The 20367-nt window shown below is 37.9% G+C and overlaps 1 protein-coding gene across 2 annotated transcripts in view; it reads right to left on the bottom strand.

The window, feature by feature from the left end:
* Positions 1–18870, bottom strand: part of LOC133221789 (WW domain-containing oxidoreductase) — a 31241-nt gene extending 12371 nt beyond the window's left edge. For both annotated transcript variants that reach the window (XM_061370960.1, XM_061370961.1), the window contains exons 1-4: positions 18703–18870; positions 15793–15857; positions 14464–14521; positions 13139–13317 (exon numbers count right to left, since the gene is read on the bottom strand). In XM_061370960.1, the coding sequence (XP_061226944.1) occupies positions 13139–13317; positions 14464–14521; positions 15793–15857; positions 18703–18809 (409 nt within the window). In that variant the 5' untranslated portion in view covers positions 18810–18870. The remainder of the gene's footprint in view (positions 1–13138; positions 13318–14463; positions 14522–15792; positions 15858–18702) is intronic.
* Between the last annotated feature and the right edge of the window lie 1497 nt (positions 18871–20367).

Raw genomic sequence — 20367 nt, 5'->3', positions numbered from 1 at the left:
TACTGGGTTTGTGCTGATATTGTACTAATCTTGAGTCACAATTTGCAACATTACTGTGAATTAGGTAAAAGCATTACTTCTGATACTCAGAATCTGGTGTTCTGAGTTCACTCACAACCATACCTCCCATATGAAGACAGGCTGAGAAAGTTGGGGCTGTGCAGCCTGGAGAACAGAAGGCTGCGGGAGACCTCATAGCATCCTTCCAGTATCTGAAGGGGGGCTATAGGGATGCTGGGGAGGGACCCTTCATCAGGGACTGTAGAGATAGGACAAGGGGCAACGGGTTATAACTTAAACAGGGGAAATTTATATTGGATATAAGGGGGAAATTCTTTCCTGTTAGGGTGGTGAGGCATTCAAATGGGTTGCCCAGGGAGGCTGTGAGTGCTCCATCCCTGGCAGTTTTCAAGGCCAGGCTGGACAAAGCCTTGGGTTAGATGGCTTAGTGTGAGGTGTCCCTGCCCATGGCACGGGGGTTGGAACTAGATGATCTTAAGGTCCTTTCCAACCCTAACTATTCTATGATTCTATAAACTAGCCTGTACAGCTCCTGATCTCATATTCAGTCTACCCTGCTTGTGACAAGTTCCCACTTACAGACCAAATCTTAGTTTGCGTGCATGAAGTCTAGTAAGGGTTATTAATTCATCAAATTACATCATGAACTATTATGAAGCCTATCTCTGCCTTACATTCTAGATACATAACTTTTTGCTTTGCATGAGACAAATGTTTAAATACTAGATAAAAAGAACAGATTCAGGAAGTCTAGGTCTCTATTCCTGTGACCACAGATCAGATTCAGAAAGAGATACAGCAATAGATGTTTCTCACAGATCACAATCTTCAGTCACTCAGGATGCCAAAAGTGTGCTGCCAAGTAGGTCATTAACATTTTTATGTACTCATTGCCTACCTAGGCACAAAATAGTCCAAATTTATTTTCAGAGTTACAAAAGCTTCCAAAAGAATAAGATTTATACCCCAGCAACTGCTTGCAGCTGGACACAGACCCAAACAAATAAAGCACTTTTTGGAAAAGTTTTCTTTACAAATTTCTAAGTTGCCATATTTTCTGCTCTTAATATATTTTAATTACTCCTTCTGCTAACAAATTAGAACAGCTTTCAGAGGAGTATACTTTTTATCCTGCAACAGAACAATCCATCTTCCACTTTAAACTGGAATATGGACATAATCTGTAAATTTAGGTCAGTTACTACAATTGTATGTTGCTCTATAAGCAAAATAAGGCTACCCACAAATTTCTCAAAATCTTTAGTAGCATAATGTCTGTAACATGAAAAAGTATAGAAGTGAGAAATGCTGCTTATGCTTGCTAATGGCAAAAGAACAACATAATCAGGATGTTTCACAGTTCCTTGGTCTTTGAATACACAATATAAAGTTGTTTTCTTCAATTTGGTTACATTAGAGGAGAATTAGAGATCCTCTTCACAAGCTTTTAAAGAAAAGGATAATTTTTATACAAAGGCATTTTTACTATTCACAAGAGGCAAATGCCCCACAAATTTTATGAACTTGAATTTAGATATCAAAAATAAAGCAAAGCCAATAGAGAACGTGCTGATAAAGCTGCTTATATAAAGAATGAATAATAAGGCAAATGTACTTTCTACAAAGATAACATAACCTGGAAAACTAAAAAGTTTCTGAGCAGCATTCACTTTTGCTGAGCCTCAAGTCACAGTACAATCAAAGGATCTTAATAAATACATCCAATACTGAACTGTGGCAATTCCTTTTTCACACGGGTATTATTGCTCTCAAAAATTATGATAACAGGCAGAAAACCTAACTTCACTAGTTTTTTAGTATGAAGGAGACACTGACTAAGAATAGGAACTTTGAAACAGTGACCAAGGCAACTATACTTTAATGAAGGAGAGGAAATTTAACGTGTAGTACTACACAACCATGCGGATCTGAAGACAGACAGTTTGTAGGGAGCTTTCTGAAGCAACAGATAAAGGACTAAAAGCCACCATGTAGAACTACAGCAAGGCTGAGAAAGTTGGGGCTGTTCAGCCTGGACAAGAGAAGGCTGTGTGGAGACCTCATAGCAGCCTTCCAGTGTCTGAAGGGGGGCTATAAGAGTGCTGGAGAGGTACTCTTCACTAGGGACTTTAGTTATAGGACAATGGGTAATGGGTTCAGACTTAAACAGGGGAAGTTTAGATTGGATATAAGGAGGAAATTCTTTCCTGTTACGGTGGTGGAATAGGTTGCCCAGGGAGGTTGTGAATGCTCCATCCCTGGCAGTGTTCAAGGCCAGGCTGGACGAGGTCTTGGGTGATATGGTTTAGTGGGAGGTGTCCCTGCCCATGGCAGCGGGGTTGGAACTGTATATATGATCTTAAGGTTCTTTCCAACCCTGACTATTCTATGATTCTATGATTCTGTGTTATAGCAACAGAAAAACTGAGGCTGTATTGCTGAATAGGAGGCTACAAAGATCTCGCATATTAAAAAGCCTATAGAAGCAAAGGAAGAAGAAGCAGCAAATCTTTCACTAGCAGAAGAAAAATAAAAACAACAGGAAGGCATAAGACTTAGTGTGTGGTCAATAACAGAGCTAAGAACTGCAGATATCATTAATTAAAAGAAAAAATAAATAATGTAATACAAAACTACTTTGGCTTTTGATGATCTTCCCTTGAGAATTATTAAAAGAATGTGGTATTTTATGTATTTATTTTCTTAAGTCACATGCTGTCTTTTAAAAAGGTTTGCACATCTTAGACTTCAGGATGAATATAAAATCAATTTGTTTTTCATAGTACTACTCCTATTCTATAATTCAGCCAAATTCTGGCCTCACTAATTTTGAAGACAGTAGCAAGACTCCTGTTAATCAGGACAGGATTTTGATCTTTATCTTTCCAGGTTCTTGCCTGCCTCCTTTCACTTCTGTCTTGATAGCAATTTACTGTTCAGATTTGAGCATCAAAACCTTATAAATCCCTGACAGAATCATGCATGGAGAGTTTAAAAGGGACACAAGGTACTGAAATACTTTCTTCTTGTGACCCTACTGCTTAGCATGGGTATAATCACTATAAACTCTTCTGCTGGTAAGTCAAAAACACCATGGCCATTACCGCACATCTTTAGGCTGTAATTAGAATTGATAGTAGCTAACTAGATAGTAGATAGAAGATACTATCACTAGAAAACAGTATATATTTATCAAAATATTCTGTCCTCACCATTAAATAAGCATTAAAAAAACTCCAGTATAAATTTACAGATGAAACTATTCATATAACTCTTGCAGCACAATTAGCTTTCAAAACACAAAGACTCAAGAAGATGGCAATGAGTAAGTTCTGTGTTGCAGTGAGATAGACTGAATCATACAGGTCTTTTCATCTCTGGACCATGAAATATGCATCACATAACAAAAACCTTTATGAAATTAAATATTTCAGAAGACAGAAAGCAACCAAGTTATGCAGCAGCCCACTGAGAGTCTTTTCAAGTAACAGACAAGAAAGTAAGCACCACATATGAAGTTTTCTGTTCTACAACTACATTATTCCCTGTACCAGAAAGTACAACACAGGCATATAGCTCAATCCCATCCTTTATGAAAAGATTACATTATAAGTAGTAATCATTATTGAACCTTTTACCCCAGATGTAATTTCTTACAAGTTACAACAAGTTTCACATGCATTATGAATTTCAGCCAAGGTTGATGAAGTTCAATAACTTGGCTAACCAACCATGTGTACTACTCATTACAGACGTAATAAATAGATTCATCAAAATGGACATGAAAAAGCAGTATGAACATCTGACACCATTTTCAGCTTACTCAATAAGACAAATAAATTACAGAAATCCAAAAGGACCTTTTAATATTTGCAATATGTAACAAGTAGACAGTGGAGACTTGTGTAAAAAGCAGAGCAATATTACTATTCCACAGTATTAAGCCAGAGTTACAAAAGAGCGATGGCACTCATGGAAAACTCAATCACTGTGACCTATGATAAATTTTCAGAATACAGCACTGAAAATTAAAGAGAACCATTTTCTATTAACATTATTTATAGTTTGAAAACAATAGCTTTTAGTAGTTTTCTGATTGTTCAAAATACATCAGAACTAATCCCTGACTGACAGCTACTAAGCTCCTCCAACAGAATGAGTTAAAAGTTCCACCCCACAGTCACATTCCCCTCCACTAACTGCTTTTCTACACAAATTATAATGTACTCTGGCCAAAAATATACTTCCTGTGAAATCCAGGCTCTCCTGGAAAAGCTCTGTACTCCCAATTCCCTAAAATTTTTTTACAACAAAATTCATGCCTGATGCAGTTTTAGACTTCCACAAAGAAAATACCTGGAGAAAAAAATAAAAAATAGTGAAGTGGAAGTTTGGTTTCTAAGGTGTGTTTAAGCAAACAAAAGTTCTATACAGACACCAATACTTTTATGGTAGGGCTACTTGTGGTTTCAGGCAATGCATACCAAGTTTGGTCCACAGCATGCAGATTACAGGAATTAAAAAATTCAGCATTTAATTTCTCAACATTACTTTTCCCATGAATTCTTCAGGAAGCAAGCAGTTTTTCCCTGAGGAGAATAAATGTCTGTTGAAGCCAAAGTAACAACATGAAACTGAAATACATAGCTGAATATACACAATACCAAACTGTATTAGCTGAAGGATGGTCATTTCTCCCCCTTCACCTTCCCAACCCAACAAAAACCAAGCCTTCATTGCCACTGTTTCACGGGTGAAGGATGGCAAGAAAACAGTCCCTAAACAACACAACTGTGCTGGCAGAAGACCCTGCTGTAAAACTTGCATCTGCAAAATGATGCTCTTATTGGGTAACTTATTTTTCTCATGAGAGATTATTTTATTCTACCAGGGCAAGCCATACACACATTGACTGTATCAAGGCCAGCTGTGCTTTTCTGCCAATATACTTTGTTGCTTATAATACTGAAACATGTGTTAAATGGAGCCCAGAACTCACAAAAAAAAAAAAAAAATATATATATATATATATATCAAGGAACAACTCCTTCATGCTTTTAGAAGACCAATAAATACAGAAGTATCTCATGAAAACAATCTCTGGGACAGCTAGGACTTGGCCAAGAAAAATAATCCAAGGTTATATTACTGCTGATCTCTCTGTCTGCCTCACAATAAGCTTTGAACCCAAACCTTCATAAATAATATCCACTTCAGTTCTCCACATGTGAAACACTTCCAGCATGAAAACATACAACCATGCAAAGGCTGTAAGAGTTCGTTCACCAGAAGTTATGCTGGTTTAGCAAGAACACAAGATGCATCTCCTTAGCAAAACCCCAGTTATTTCCCCTCTCCCTGCACCATCGAGCTACAACATAATTACATACAGAAATTCTTCTTAATTACAACAGGCAAAAGTTTCAATTTATTAATCCCCAGGAATCCATGCATTTTTGAACACTAATTTTGATTCAGACAACAAACTCTTCACTAAATTGGGGAAAATGCTTAGATAGTAGAGAAAGACTATTCAAGCATTGTCACAATCTTGTTTGCCTGTGTCGCATCCCTTCTTTCTGCTCTTATAATAACAAGTGATGTATATAGGAGACAATTATTGGAAAGCAAACATGTTAGTTTTTATTCACCATAATAGAACACACCAAAAAAAAAAAGCTTACACTTAAAAATCTTTGAGAAAAGTTAACAGATAAATAGAATTGAGGGGAAAAAAAAACAGACCAAAAGCAGGCAGATGTATTTTCTATTAAAGATTATTTTTTCCAAAACTAACCATCCAGCAAAAACAGACAGATTTCTTTGTCAAGGCTGACAAAATTCAGGGGTTACGGCATAAGAAAAATTCCAAGATCATTCAAGATCATAATAAAGTGAACCTGAAACAGAGGACTATCTTTAGCACTTCAGTGCTGTCAGTTCTATAACCTTTAAATATTATTTCATCACAAAACAGTGGAGAGAAATTAGAAAATAAGCTTCACACTTTCAAAGAAAAATGAGCACATTTTTCAAGGAAAATTTGCCATCTAGCTCAAAAATGGAGCTGAACAATTCCTTACTGACAGATACAGACAAACATCTGTGGGCTTCGACCACCACACTCCATGCAATCCAGTGAAAGACAATGAACATATTTAAGACAGTCAGACTAATACTATTAAAATGAGAGACCTCAATGGTATTTGTAAGGGTCTGTTTTATTCCTCCCATACGATCTGAGTTTGACTTAAATGAGACCATTCACTGGTCTAATTAGGATTCAGCAAATGTTACCTTCCCTGTGAAGGCCGATAAAGCCAGACTCAGGAAAAATGCTATGTCGCCCACAAGTAATCTCAGTAACTTCTGGAACTAAAATGGTTCCCCATTTTCACAAAATTCTCTCTTCTGCTGGTACAAAGCAATCAATTTTTGATTTCTTAAGAAATCAAGGTGCTCTTTTTCACCATACTTTTCCTATCCATCTATTGCCAATAGATTTAGGGCATAGTGGTTAAAGCTAGCCAGCACCCATTAGAGACCTTAAATGGTCTTCACAAGAAATTTATATAATCTTTAAAAGTTTAATTTTGCTCCCCTTATGGGCAGTAGCTTAAATAGCTATTACTCAAATAGTTATTACTCAGTTGGCATAAGAAATATAATAAAGGCTAAGCACACCTGCTCTGAAGGTAGAGTCTGCTTTTTAATTGCACGAAAGAGTCACAACAAAATTCATACAGGAAGTGCTCAAAAACTACTTCGCATCATACAGAAAGCATAGCTTAAATCAGGAATTCTGAAATTCTGAAGCTATGCAATAATATATACCACAATATCCCTCCATATATCCAGAATGAAACGATTTTTCGCTAGCTTCTGACAGTATGAAGTACAAAAGCACATAGTCAAAGCACAGCAGTCTGGACACATGCATTATACTGTTCATGTGCAAATTTACTTATATTTTTATGCTCCTTTGAAATCAAGAAAAAGGCAAAAAAAACTACCAAAAAACCCCCCATATTTTTTAAAATAATAACATGATGACAGGAAAAAAAAAAAGTCTTGGGATCTTTCTGAATTAATGTAAGCACTGTACAGTTACTGAAAAGAGAGATTCCTAGCTTTCCAACAGTTTCAAGTTCTATCTCCACCCTGATATCAGATCTTTGATGCAACTGATCCCAGAATTAACACAGTTAATCCACATCTCAGATCACTAAAACATTACTGTTTTTTTTCCATTAAGAGAGCCAGTAGTTTCTCGTATTCGGAGAACAGCATGATTTAAGAGGGGTAGCCATTCTACATTGCTCGCAGATGTAAAGTATTCAAATAATGTCCCATATGAGAGAGATTTCTGAATTAGGTGCAGATGATCCACTGAAAGGAACATGATAAATTGCAGAGCTACGTAATTTGTATTTATCATGAAAGCACCACCATGTGTGAACAAAATCTAATCATCTACATGTTACCATGATGATTAATACAAAGCAAATTATCAAGTTACCCATTGTCAAAATGTTACCTTGTACAGTTTTGCAATGTTCAGTTATGTTCCTGTATATGTACAAACCCTCACCACAAGCACCTATGACATTTGATACTGGGAATACAGCTCATGAAATATACAATGCATTTCAAAAGCTTAAAACAGAGTTTTAGCTCTCTTTCTGTGATTTCATTTACCTGATCCTGAAGTACTGGCTACATTAGTGTAAGGGGATGCAAATCAGCCATGGGCATAGCATAAATCAATTCAAAAAGAAAGAAGGAAAGAATTTAGCTGCTAACTGTGTTTTAGTAATTAAGAAGAAAAAAGTAGGTTGCTCTGCATTTCCTTGCTTTGTAAAAACACATTTTAATAAAACATGTCACCTTCTGCTAAAATTTACTGATCATTTTTAGCTGCAACTTAATCAGACTCTCAGAGTTTAAAAACCGGGTATCTTACCGTCCAACTTACACCATTTCCTCTTACTACGTCAAGCTAGCTTTCCACACCAAAAACAATATACTAAGAGTCATCAGGAGAAAAAAAAAGAAAAAAAAAAAAAGCTATGAGAGGAATAAACTAGAAAATTTCTGTTCATTATTTATAAATTAAAAGGACAGTTATTCAAAACAACTTTTTACAATCATAAAGCAGATGTTTATGATAAATTATAAGCATGTTTTCCAATCTTCTGCATCAGTATGACAGAAGTTTTAATACTGAAGATCTGTACAAGAAATAAAAAAAAACATAATTTCTCACATCAAAAAGTAAACACAGACCAAAAGCTCACTGAAGCAGTGACTTGTCTTTTAAGTACCGATTAACAGTACATAATTTTCCACTTTACTCCTGGCTAAGACCTCTTCATTTGTATGGCAGTAAAAGTACCAGAAAAAAAATAGAGAATTCAACCTAACCAAACATTACCCAACAACTATTTTGAAGAAATAATCTGAAACATTTCCATAATTATAAAATTACATGCTTCACTCTGAAAAACCTAAACAAAAAAAAAGTAAAATAAAAAGCCACATTATGGCTGAAGCTTCTGGGTTTCATTCAGTATCTGAAAAAAAATTAAGCTGTTTGTTCAGGGTATCCCTTATAGAAGCTATTAACAGATTTCTTTTGACCTTCATGCAGCATAAAAATTAGAATTCCAGTTTTAGCTATGGTTTAGTCGTGATTATTAATACATTTTTGTAATAAAATCTTGGAAGAGCCTTAAGAAAAAGCCTACTTTGTGGAATCTGCCTGACTGCACAGAACGTACACATTTTGCCCTTCCATAATGTACTGCAATACTACTTACATTTTGCTACCCATGCATAGTCTAACAGTCACAATAGGTTAGATGCAACTGCACCAGACGAGAGAACACATTGTAGTTTCAAGGTCATACAGATGTATGAATCTTAAAAACAGATAGCAATATTTATACAAGTCATAGAAGATCACATTAGCTACACATCTGTCTCCCTAATATTAAGAACAAGTAATAAATTCTTTTATAATTGTTTGACTTGGGGAGATTGCTTACACATGCAGTTGAAAGTACCACTTCCCTTTATAAAATTATACCTAGATGAACAGATGACATGCTTTTTAAAATTTCGAATTCTAGCCCTAACAATTAAGAACACAAACAACAAAATTACAGGAGCATTTACTAAAACCAGGAAAAGCACCAGGTCGCTTTTGTTTAGTATATTCAAAGAGCACCACAGCCCTCTAGTGGAAAAGTTAGAAAATACGACTTCATTCGCCCAAGCATGCTAGGAGAGTATTTTCACTTTAACCTGACATTGAAACCTCTAAAACAGAAACACAACGATCACACAGAATTGCACACTATCTTCCGCTCCTCATAGTGGACTAAGTCTTTCTGACTTGAAGCTAACAAATTGACAATTTACACTACACATGTTTAAACACAGAAGAATGAGTTTTTAAAACCACAAGGATTGACACAATACAACTGCAGTTAAGTCTGTCTTGCTTCTTTTTACTTGCTGCTTTACTGTGCACGAGAGTTACCTCAACTTCTAATGTGATTCTCAGACTAGACTTTTGATTGAGCTTTAAAAAATAGATGAGAAAAAGATCCAAAGAACAGCTGGACTGCATTGTCAGAAGAAAAAGCTTCCAAAGGAAAAAAAAAAAATCATTTTATGAATTATTCTTGATCTGCTATGCTCTCTTTACATTTTAAGAACATTAACCTTTGCCATGTTGCTAATGAAAACTAATGAAGTGTTTATAAACACGGGGTTTTTTTAGTACTTAACTTTCCTCACACACATGCTTTTTGCAGCAGTTTTAAGGACTGAGTTAAGAAAGTGGGTATATAATCTAAGAGATTCTTGCAGTTCACATTCCTAATCAAAAATGAAAAAAAACAAACACCGCATGGCAGACAGTCTCCACATTCTACAGAGATGTTAAGAGACATTAATGGCAATGAAGTTAACAATGGAGAGGCCAGTAGGTGTGATACCACCAGAACTCTTATCACTGCTGAAGTCATTCAAAGTATTGCCTCTGAAATTAAGCAAGCACCTCTATTTTTCAGAAGTTGAGATTTTTCAACTGGCAAGATATGCTGGATTTCCCGTATTAGATTCACAAATGAAGTAAATTAACGTATCATTCCATCTTCGTTGATCTGGTTTTAACTTTCCTATCTTCAAGCAGTATACATAGATGACTTGAAAAAAAAAAAACCCACAACAAAACAAAGCAAAACTATGTTCATCCATCTTTCAAGGGATTCTCAGCATTTTCCAAACTTTAACTTCAACTTTTCTGCATTTTGATAGACCACAGTCTACCAACTTACACCTTGATCTTTGCCCTTCCCATCTCAAAATGAAAAATCTGTCAACAAACAAACAAACAAAAAAAAAAAGGATAAAAAAAAATCTATACCATAAAGTTAGTTTCAAGTATGTTATTCAAACCAATTTTGACAACCATTAAACCATTAAAGGGTTGGGTAATTATTTTTCTTACATTATTAAGCACAAATGCTCAACAAGTAATACTTTATTTTTTGATCACTTTCTACTTACTGGACAGCAGTATTTCCTGGGAAATATTTACATGTGATTCCTGAAGAAAGCATGTTAAGTTTTCTGAAAACACAGTAATTCTTTACCTCTCAAAATACTCAGGGAAGGACTTATTAGCTCAAAAATACACAGATTGATTAAAAGGACTATCAACTACACAAAGTGGATCACTCCTAAAATAACTGGGGAATAAGCTTCTAACTGGTAGGACTCCACCTAGGCTAGCTAATTAGTATTTCCACAGTGTCCCAAAGAATTGTGTAAGCATATTAAAGTTCACAGGGATCTCTACATCGCAATCCATTACATGACACTGACATGCTCAAAGCAGTTTGCCAAGAGTCACAAAGCACGGTTAAGAAAGCTAAGCCTGATACATTTTAAGGACTCAAGACAACAGAGCTCCAAGAGAACCTGAAATTCTGCCAATTAATGGGACAAGAAGACTATTAGCCAACCCCAAAGAGGAAGTATTCCCTTCACACAACACCAAGGAATCTGAACCTTGTTTTTCTCCATCAAACATGTCAATCAAAAGTCACAACTGGCACCAGCTCAGTTCGTATTATATCCTCTGTCAGAAACCCTTTGAGATAGGACAGAAAAGGGCATAGCATTTATCAGAAACATAAACCCTACGACTGCCTTAATTCACACTCCATGGCAACTAGTATCAGACACAAAGCCTGGGACTATAGGCAATAACACCTTCATCATGTATTTACTACATCATCTTTATCGTTTTGGATTCCTTATGCCTTAACCTCATACAGCAGCACAAGCCCAAGTTCTATTTCACTAATGCTCCCACTCTTCTTAGCGTGCTTCTGACCGTAAGTGATATCGTGCTCTCACCTACTAACAGAAATCAAGAAAGTATATATGTGCATGTATACATATATCTGTGCATACATGTCACAAGCAAAAATTATCTGGTGCAAGGACATTGCTTTCTCACTTATGATGAATTCAGATTATAAACTAAGGGAAAAACAGGGGGAGGGGGAAATCTTGAAAAAAGAATTATACATCTTGGAATAATCTTTTGCCATTTATGAAACACTTTCAGCTCACTCAGCAAGTCTGAATGGCAGCCTTCTCCTGCTGAAGGCAAATCACTTGAGTCCAGGTAATTCTTATGTGTGCTGAGACTACACAGTTGCATACAAAGCAAATTGTCCTGCTGGATGTAATGTAAAGACATCCTGTATCAAGAATCTGGAACGTGCACCTTACTAGAAAACAAATTCCTCATTGAGACAGGTAAGTACAACAGTTGCTGCCCTAACTGTAACACCAATCTGTAGTAGCATATCATGCAATGACAGCAGGCTGCATGCTTTTAATGCCTAAATACCAAGCCACAATAAAGCTCTAAGTTTTTTATCTGACTCCTGTGGGATAACACTCCCTAAAATATTTCAGAGGGAAAGACCAAGAGGATTTGGAGTGGCAAGTCCTGCTATTAACCCCTTTTCCAGAATGTCTCCAAGGTTTTGCTATGTCCTTATAAATGCACTTAAGTCAAGATCCGGCACTAAAAAGACCCCAAATATTTTGCAAAAGGACTTGTTCAATATTGATATAATCTTATCACAAAGAAAAACCCAAAGCACAAAAGGGAACACAAGAATAACAGTTACCTAAGATTTAGGTAGATCCCTTCATTAAAAAAAAAAAGATCAAATCTAACACCAAACCACACCAGTGTTCTGATATTTGTGGCTCCTCCACAAATCTAAGCCACAGAAAAAGACCTATCCTGTGCAGATTGCTGACTGAAACTTCAAACAGCCTAGAAAATTAAGTTGGAGAAGAAATCCTGCCTTCTGAGAAGAAAGGTGGAGCCCATAAACACCAAAGCTTTGCTATAAAGCATAAGAAAAGCAGCTAATTAGAATTTCTCACCCACTATAGAAGTAATACTATGTAACAGATACCTAAACAAGCTGAGTATCTGAAAAGATTTGTGGACACACTGGAAAATACAACTAAGGGGGATTTCAAAAGGTCATAAACAAATGTTTTTGCTCTGAAAGAGCACTGACACAAGTTCATCAGCAAGTTGACCTGGAAATACTTTCAGAGATAAAAATTCTATGGTCTCCTTGGAAAATCTCTTACCTGAGTTTACTTCCTGGCATTAAAAAGTTTTTTATGAACACTTTATCTAAATTCCCGTACAACCATTCAAATTTACTCCTTGTCCTAGACACCGAGGCCATAAAAAGAAACTTCCTGTCCCTTTCACAGGCATCCTCTATATATTTAGGTAATGTAAAATGCCTCCATCAATACTTGTCTAGATAAGAATCAATCATTTCAGAACCTGAGGTCTTCCCTGCAGCTCTCCTCGAAGCTCCAAATTCTCCACACTTTCTTAAAAAGCAGTACACAAACCTGAATGTAGCTTTCTAACTATATGTTTCATATGGAAATTATGCAAACTAAGTTTGAACACCAAAAGTACACAGCTATTTAAACAAAGTAGCCAGAATGATAAAGATGGCTATATTTACCTTATGTAATCTTAACCTACCTATTCCTGAATTTGCTCCTGTGATTATAACCACTTTGCCACTCAAATCACGCCCCTGGAGTATTTCCATTGCAGTGCTGTTTCCATCATATTTTTGTCTAGTAGTAGGTTTTACTGGATTATCCTCAACTGTAAAGGCCAATCTTGGGTCAAGGTAGGTAGTCCGTTTGTTTATGTGGCTGCAAAAGAACATAAAAATTCAACTGCTTGGACTCTTCTGTACTCTGCACTGAGATTTTAAATGTATTTCAACCACTGATCAGTACAATCCCAGTGGATTTCTTAAATTCCCCAAAATCCTTTTGTTAAAATGATCCCAGTTGTTTTCTTTATCATCAAACATTCTCCCAGTTACAACAGCGTCCATTAATAACTGTATTCACATACTTCACAATGCTGTTCTGAACTTCATATGAACCCATGACACAGAAAGCAGAATTCTGTCAAGGGAAAAATCTCATTATATTGGGGAAGATCATGTTCTCTTAGGAGCTCTGTAAAAGGGGCCTACACTACTCCCTTGAAACAATATACCAATGAGAAATTTAGTTTAGTACTTCTTCCTCAAGCAAACAAAACCAAATAGCTTCATATCAGCTTAGCAAATGGCACAATTTAGGTCAGGCTTACCTTTCTAAAACAGAGTTTTTGTTTTTCTTCAGACAATTATCAGGAAAAGCACTAAGCCACAACTTTCAGCCCTTAATTATAGTACAGAGAGGCTATACTTACTATTTTAGCCTGTGACTATTCTTCATTCTGCCAAGCCAGTTTAAGATAACTACCCCATTTTGACCCTATCATTGAAAAGATACAGAAGGAAACATTCCCAGAATTCTCTTTCTTCTTCTGTGACCATTCCTTTCCAAACACCTTTGCTAGCTCAATCCCTGTCTTCCTTTCCATGGTTTACATTGCAAGTGAGTCATAGTTGCAGCAATTTTCATCTTGTATTTTAAAGCACTACCACAATGTTAATAATCAGCCATGAAGTTCTAGATATGTTTTTAAAGTTAGCACAGAGTTTATCCATAAAGGTATACAAACAAAATGACCCCAAATAAACAGCTCACATTTTGAGATGTGGATACCCAAGTCACTTCACTCCAGCCCCCACATTAGTAATTCTATGCACATGAGAAAATTCAGAATACAAATGAGAGTTTAGACACTGCTACAACTGTAATTTCTGCATATGGATTATGAAATTATATTTATCAATTTCTTTGTCTTTCCAGCTGATAGTCAGTGATAACTCAAAAAGGCTACCCAACACTAAACACAGTTGTGCTACTTGTCCACGTTCTACATTTTGACATACTTACTCTACAAAATAGACTTGTCCATTTTCATCAGTTTCCTGCTCCCATCCGTATGGCAGACCTAGGAAGCATAAAATATTAACTTTTTTCAGGCATTAAAAGTATATTCTGATTTGAAGTGATTTCTCAGACAGATGTGGCAAAATTCTGCATTATTTCTGTAGGCAATGCAATGACCTGCTGCACTTGAATATTGTCACTCAAAAGAAGGATTGCTTCCCTAATCACGCACAATCGCTCTCTAATAAAAGTACAACATACAGGAGGTCTGGTACAACTGTAATAACTAGAATATGAAGTACAGAGATAATCTAAAACTTATTTATAAAGATTATGCCATGTTACAGCACAAACCAGCAAAATGTAAGCTTGCTTCCTACTACATACACATGTCTATACTGCATACAGTTTAGCTATCCCTGAAAGTAAATTGCAAAAACACTGAACTAAGTGTAGAAAAAGTTATGTGTAACACATACCAGTAGTTGGAAGATCAGAACTCTCAAGTGGGTATGGGATATGTTAAATCGAACCTAAATGATTCTATGAGTCTATGAAGTTGGAAGGACAGATAAAAGAAAAAAAAAATGACAAATCTTTACAAAATAAATTCTTATATAAAAGACCTTACAGAAGTACTTAACAAATAACATTCCCAGTATTTCTGATCGGGGCTGAAGAGTATTCATTTACAATTTAAATGGCTCAAAATCTACTGAAAACATTCCAGTTATAGTCACATTGCCAATGCCAAAAGAAGTATGGCTTGCCAACAGTACAGTACACCTACATAAGACATCTAAATGTTTCTGGGAAGATCTAATTTAAGGCGCGGATCCAAGGTCCTTAAGAAGTCATTTACCTTCGGAAGTGTCCTGCAACACTGACTGTCTTCTGATCTGCCACAAGCTTTCAGGTGAGTTAGGGAAAATAAAATTAAACTAATGTAACTTTCCTCTGTGCCAGAAATATTCTTTGACTTATATAATCCAAATATAAATATTACCTGATGGACAGCAGGAAATCAGAATGCAATCAGAGAATCCCAGCCTCAAATAATCAATGCTTTACAAGCCACAGTAAAACAATCCTGGAATTAGTATTTTGGCTTTATGGGGCAATACAAGAAAGCCATAAAACTGCAAAACAATCACTCTACACAGACATTATCACATAGGTAAAACTTCACTGAAGTAATTTTGCTGTATTTCACAAGCTCAGTTTGCCTAGGTGATTAGTACCAACTAGAAGACCAGAATGACATCTACTTCCTGCACAAACTCCAACTGATGTTTGTAACATAATTTCATTTTACAAAACCTTAACACAAACCTCCTGCAACACGTTTCCTCTTCCCAGATTTAGGGTGCTCCCATTGTGTCTTTTCTTCCAGATGGCTGTAGGAAAAGCGAAGTTTAAGATATTAAAAAACTGCCTAATAATTCTTCTGATATATTACAAAGGTTTTCTTTTCATACAGTGAAGAGTAACAATTTTTTTTTTTTATATTTGGCTTGTCTGACACAAAAAAAAAAGAAACATGACAATCGCTCGTTTAAGAAAGGTCAAAACTGAAGTTAGAAGGCTTCCATATTGCCACAGTTCTGAAAATAACTAACAAGAGAGCATAGGAGCCTATAAAAATTCAAATAACCGTCTGACTTCCAATATAAGTTTTGTTGCTTGATAAAAAAGAGTCATTCAAGAATAGCATCAACAAAGAATAAATAACATCAACAGACTCAGAAAGTTTCTCAAACAGATGGTGATCCTTGCCAGGAAAAAGGAAGAAAAAAGCGGAAAAAAAAAAAAAAAAAGAAAAAATTTATCAGAAATTAGTAGAAATCTCAGAAATTTTTCAAATCACAAAAGCACCTTTTTACGACTTTTGTCTAATAATACTGAATTGTAAGCTATGAAGTAAATAAGTCTGGATTTTTACATGAACAACTGCAGCTTTAGACAAACAAGTTTATCCAAAGGCCTTGACTATTTATTTAAAATGAGCAATAATGGCATAATCTCTTATAATTCTGAGATTTTATTCACTTACATCTCTCTAAGAGAATTAATACACTCTATCCTAAGGTTTTCTGCACTAAAGGCTAATAAAATGATGTACACATAAACAAAGTCTTAAAATACTCAAAGTGCTGAAATCAGGTTGGATATTATCTTTTATTAAATATTTTAAAATAATAGCCAAAAATCAGGGATTACTTGAGAAAGTGTTCAAATTAACAGCTGCCTAAGTATGAAATACATAGTGGCATTACTGAATAGCTACAGATATAGTACCAACAATTTGCACACAACATAAGCAAATTTTCTTTCTTACAATAGCCACATAGTTAGCCCACAATGACAGTACACTGTATTACAAGAATCAGCTGATGGGCTGAGATCAAATAAGTGCATATGTGTGACCTGCAGTGGCACCTGAACTTCAGGACACTCATATGCTAAAGACACAAGATCCTAAGTTACTCCTGTCTGATGAGAGATACCAAACTACCATAGCTTGACAAATGCACTCCCAGCCACTTTCATTACTTGACTGTGTGCACACTTCACTCAAAGACCTCAAAAAGTCTTAAACCAAAGTAACCCTATTCCAGCTAGGTTTAAAGTTCATATTGTTGATAAGAATTTTTTAAAAGTATCCAGAATATGCAGAGGTATCAAAGATATAGAGCTCATTTTAAAGGTAGCAGCAGCATAACACCTCTTTGTGTCAAGTATTTTTTGGACACACTGGGCAAGACTGTCAGGCAGTAAACATATTAATGCCATGTCACTAAATTGAGTAAGTTTCGTAACAGTTAAAAAACAGGCCTATTGAACTAATTGCTTCTGTAAAAATTACTCTCAGTAGCATTATTTTGTAGGTTTGTTACTTTCAACAAGTGATTGTTTTCTGAAAGAACTTTTGAAGTCAAGCAAATATAGAGAAGTTTGACCTGAGGAAAATGAAACCCTAGAGAGTATCTGTAGCGTTTACAAAGTTCAGAATAAAACATTTTGTCCAGTGCTAGCAAAGCAGAACTTGGAAGGAAGATGCCAACCCACCACAGGTGAGAATGCACCACACTTTTCCCCCTTTTTGTGGGATGGAATAAATCCTGCAATTTTTAAGAGACTGAAACAAATTTCAAGAGCAGCATGGCTAAGGAAACCACAAGAGAGAAGAATATATATAGATATATATAGATATATATATACATCACTAATTTAGTCAGCCCTATCGTCCATTCCCTTCTGTAATCACTGGGAACACGGTCATTTTCAGACTGGCACGAGTACATGGTGCTAAATACAAATTTTTATCTCTTGTCAAAAGTGTGGTATACTGAAGAGCTGGAGGGGAGCATATATAGCTTTTAACTTCCACCATACCTTTCTCTCCTCTATTCCTACAAGGAGGAAAAACTCAGCAAGCTACACTATTGTGCAAGTCTCAACCACTCATATGTATAAAAAATCACCTATCAGGGACTGTAGTGATAGGACAAGGAGGAATGGGTTTAAACTTAAACAGGGGAAGTTCACGTAGATATAAGTTCTTCACTGTGAGGGTGGTGAGGCACTGGAATGGGTTGCCCCAGGAAGCTGTGAATGCCCCATTCCTGGCAGTGTTCAAGGCCAGGTTGGATGGAGTCTTGGGCAACATGGTCTAGTGTGAGGCGTCCCCGCCCGTGGCAAGGAGTTGGAAATAGATGAACTTCAGGTCCTTTTCAACCCAAACCACTCTATGATTACCCACGGAGCCACTCAGCGAAGTGCAACAGCAGCAGACGCGTGACAGCTCTCTGCTGCACCCAGGAGGGGCCAGAGCCGCTTCAGCAGTGCTCCCAACACGAGGATGGGGAGCTGTGGCTCTGTCCAGCGGCGGTCAGCACGGCACACACCCGCCTGTCCGCTCCCCTCAGCTCCTCCGGCGGGCACCCGTGGGGCTCGGCCCGGGACGACGGCGCTGGGAGAGCCCAGCCCACACTCAGCGCTCCCCGCAGCCAGGAGTGACCGGAGTACGCGGAAACCGAGTCACACAGAGACCGGTCCCGCCACCCAGCCCTGGCCCTGCCTCAGCCCCAGCTCGCCGCGGTGGTACAGTGCGGGAAATGACGGCTCCTGCCCCTCCAGCCCCCCACGCTGAGGGCGCAGCAGCGGCGGCTGCACGGATGCTGCTCCAGGGGGAAGGCGCGGGCGGTCAGGGGCTGAGGCCGGCTCGACCCGCTCCCTTACTTGGCGTAATAGACCCAACCGTCGCGGGTGGTGCGCTCCTCCCAGCCCGGCGGCAACTCCTCCTCGCTGTCGGTGTCCTCCAACCCCGCGTACTTCAGCGCCGCCATTGGGACGGGTGCCCCCCGCAGACCCGCACCGCCCCGCGGCCTTCTGCCGTACCGCCCCTTCCTGTCGGCCCAGCCAATGGTGCAGCGCGGTGGCCCCGGGGCACCATGGGAAGTGTAGTACCTAGGGGACCTGAGGCCGTGGGCTCAGGCTAGGGCCGCCGCGGGGTTTACCTGTATCTTTGAGGTTTTAACCTCTAATGAGCGCAGGGCTGTGTCGATATCGTCACGAGTGGCACAAGAATCTCAGGCTTTGGGGTATTACATGTTGCCAGCATCTATGAATACCATGAGGCCCTGAAAGTGATGAGAAATTAACTGTTCTTTAAGAAATTAAATTGTCACCTCCTGTTCTCTGGGATGAGATTTTCCTCCATAGGCATGTCAGACAGAGCTCCTCCTTGTTTACTTTGCTGATTGAGGAAAGGCATGACTAGGAAGAGCTACCTCACATTGGTGGGAGGCTGCAGGCTGCCTCACCTGCCCCTGGCAGAACCTGTGTCATCTGGACACATAAACACAGCCAGATACAAAGACTGAGGTGTCCCAGGTCTGTAAGCTGCCAGTAACCTGTACTAACTCCTGTCCTGGCCGCTGAAGCCCGGTCAGCCCACTGTGCAACTGTGACAGATGAAGTACCTTTTGTGTTACCATCACTCATCTGACAAGGCATACACCGGACCTACCTCAGTGATTTTGGTTACGTATCTGTTTGCTAAACATACTCGTATTTACGTATATGACCAAACCGGCTGTCGGCATTTGTGATAGATAGCATCTTCCCATCGTAGTGCTTTTGCAGGCCTTTTAAGCTGTGCTGGACAAAGCCTGTAATCATTGAGTACTACACCAGGTGGCAGTGCAAGCCCACGAATGCAGTAGAGTGCTGCGACTCCTCTGGGTAAACTTTTCGCGCGCTGAGACGCTGACCTGTACGGCTCAGTCACTCACTACTAATGGCATGCATATCCGTCCCTGGAAAAAGCAGCCTGTGCTTTATTCTGCCTTGCTGCTCCCATCCCTCTTGCATGTTCCCCTGAGGAATTACACCTATTAAATTATCTCCTTCTAGAAATAAAACCTCATGCATCATCAGGAGCCAGTTTTCAAGGGAGTATTTAAAAAAGGCTGTGACCATACTCTCTAGGGTAAGCATATGGTATAGGAAATTTTAGTGACACGTTCATTTCTAGTCCAGGGAGCTGATGGAATACTCCGTAATTGACCAAGTGGAGAGATGTGTCAGGTCTCAATAAAATAAATTGATTAAGTCGATATTTGAAGTGCAGAAAAGGAATATTTATCCAGCAGTAATACTGTAGGTGAAGGTAGTTGTTAGTTATCTTCCTGTTGCAGTCTGTTAGTATTCAGCCTCCCGCATCCGTGACTTGCGTTTAGTGGGAATGTGGAAATCATTTGTCTGACAGTTACACTGTCCCAACCATCTGTATTTCATGAAGGATGCATTATGTCCTAAATGTAAACAGCAGCATTACTGTATTTCAGTGCTAAGGGTATACAGTGCACTTCAGAAACAAAAAACAGAATCTTAAAATGCGAT

The sequence above is a fragment of the Neopsephotus bourkii genome, unplaced genomic scaffold (genome assembly GCF_033783945.1).
Source record: "Neopsephotus bourkii isolate Nb327-2 ecotype Australia unplaced genomic scaffold, CSIRO-AGI_Nbou_v1 NB_1554, whole genome shotgun sequence".
Lineage (NCBI taxonomy): Eukaryota > Metazoa > Chordata > Aves > Psittaciformes > Psittacidae > Neopsephotus > Neopsephotus bourkii.
The sequence above is the reverse complement of the archived record's forward strand: the minus strand, read 5'-3'. Positions and strand labels throughout refer to the sequence as shown.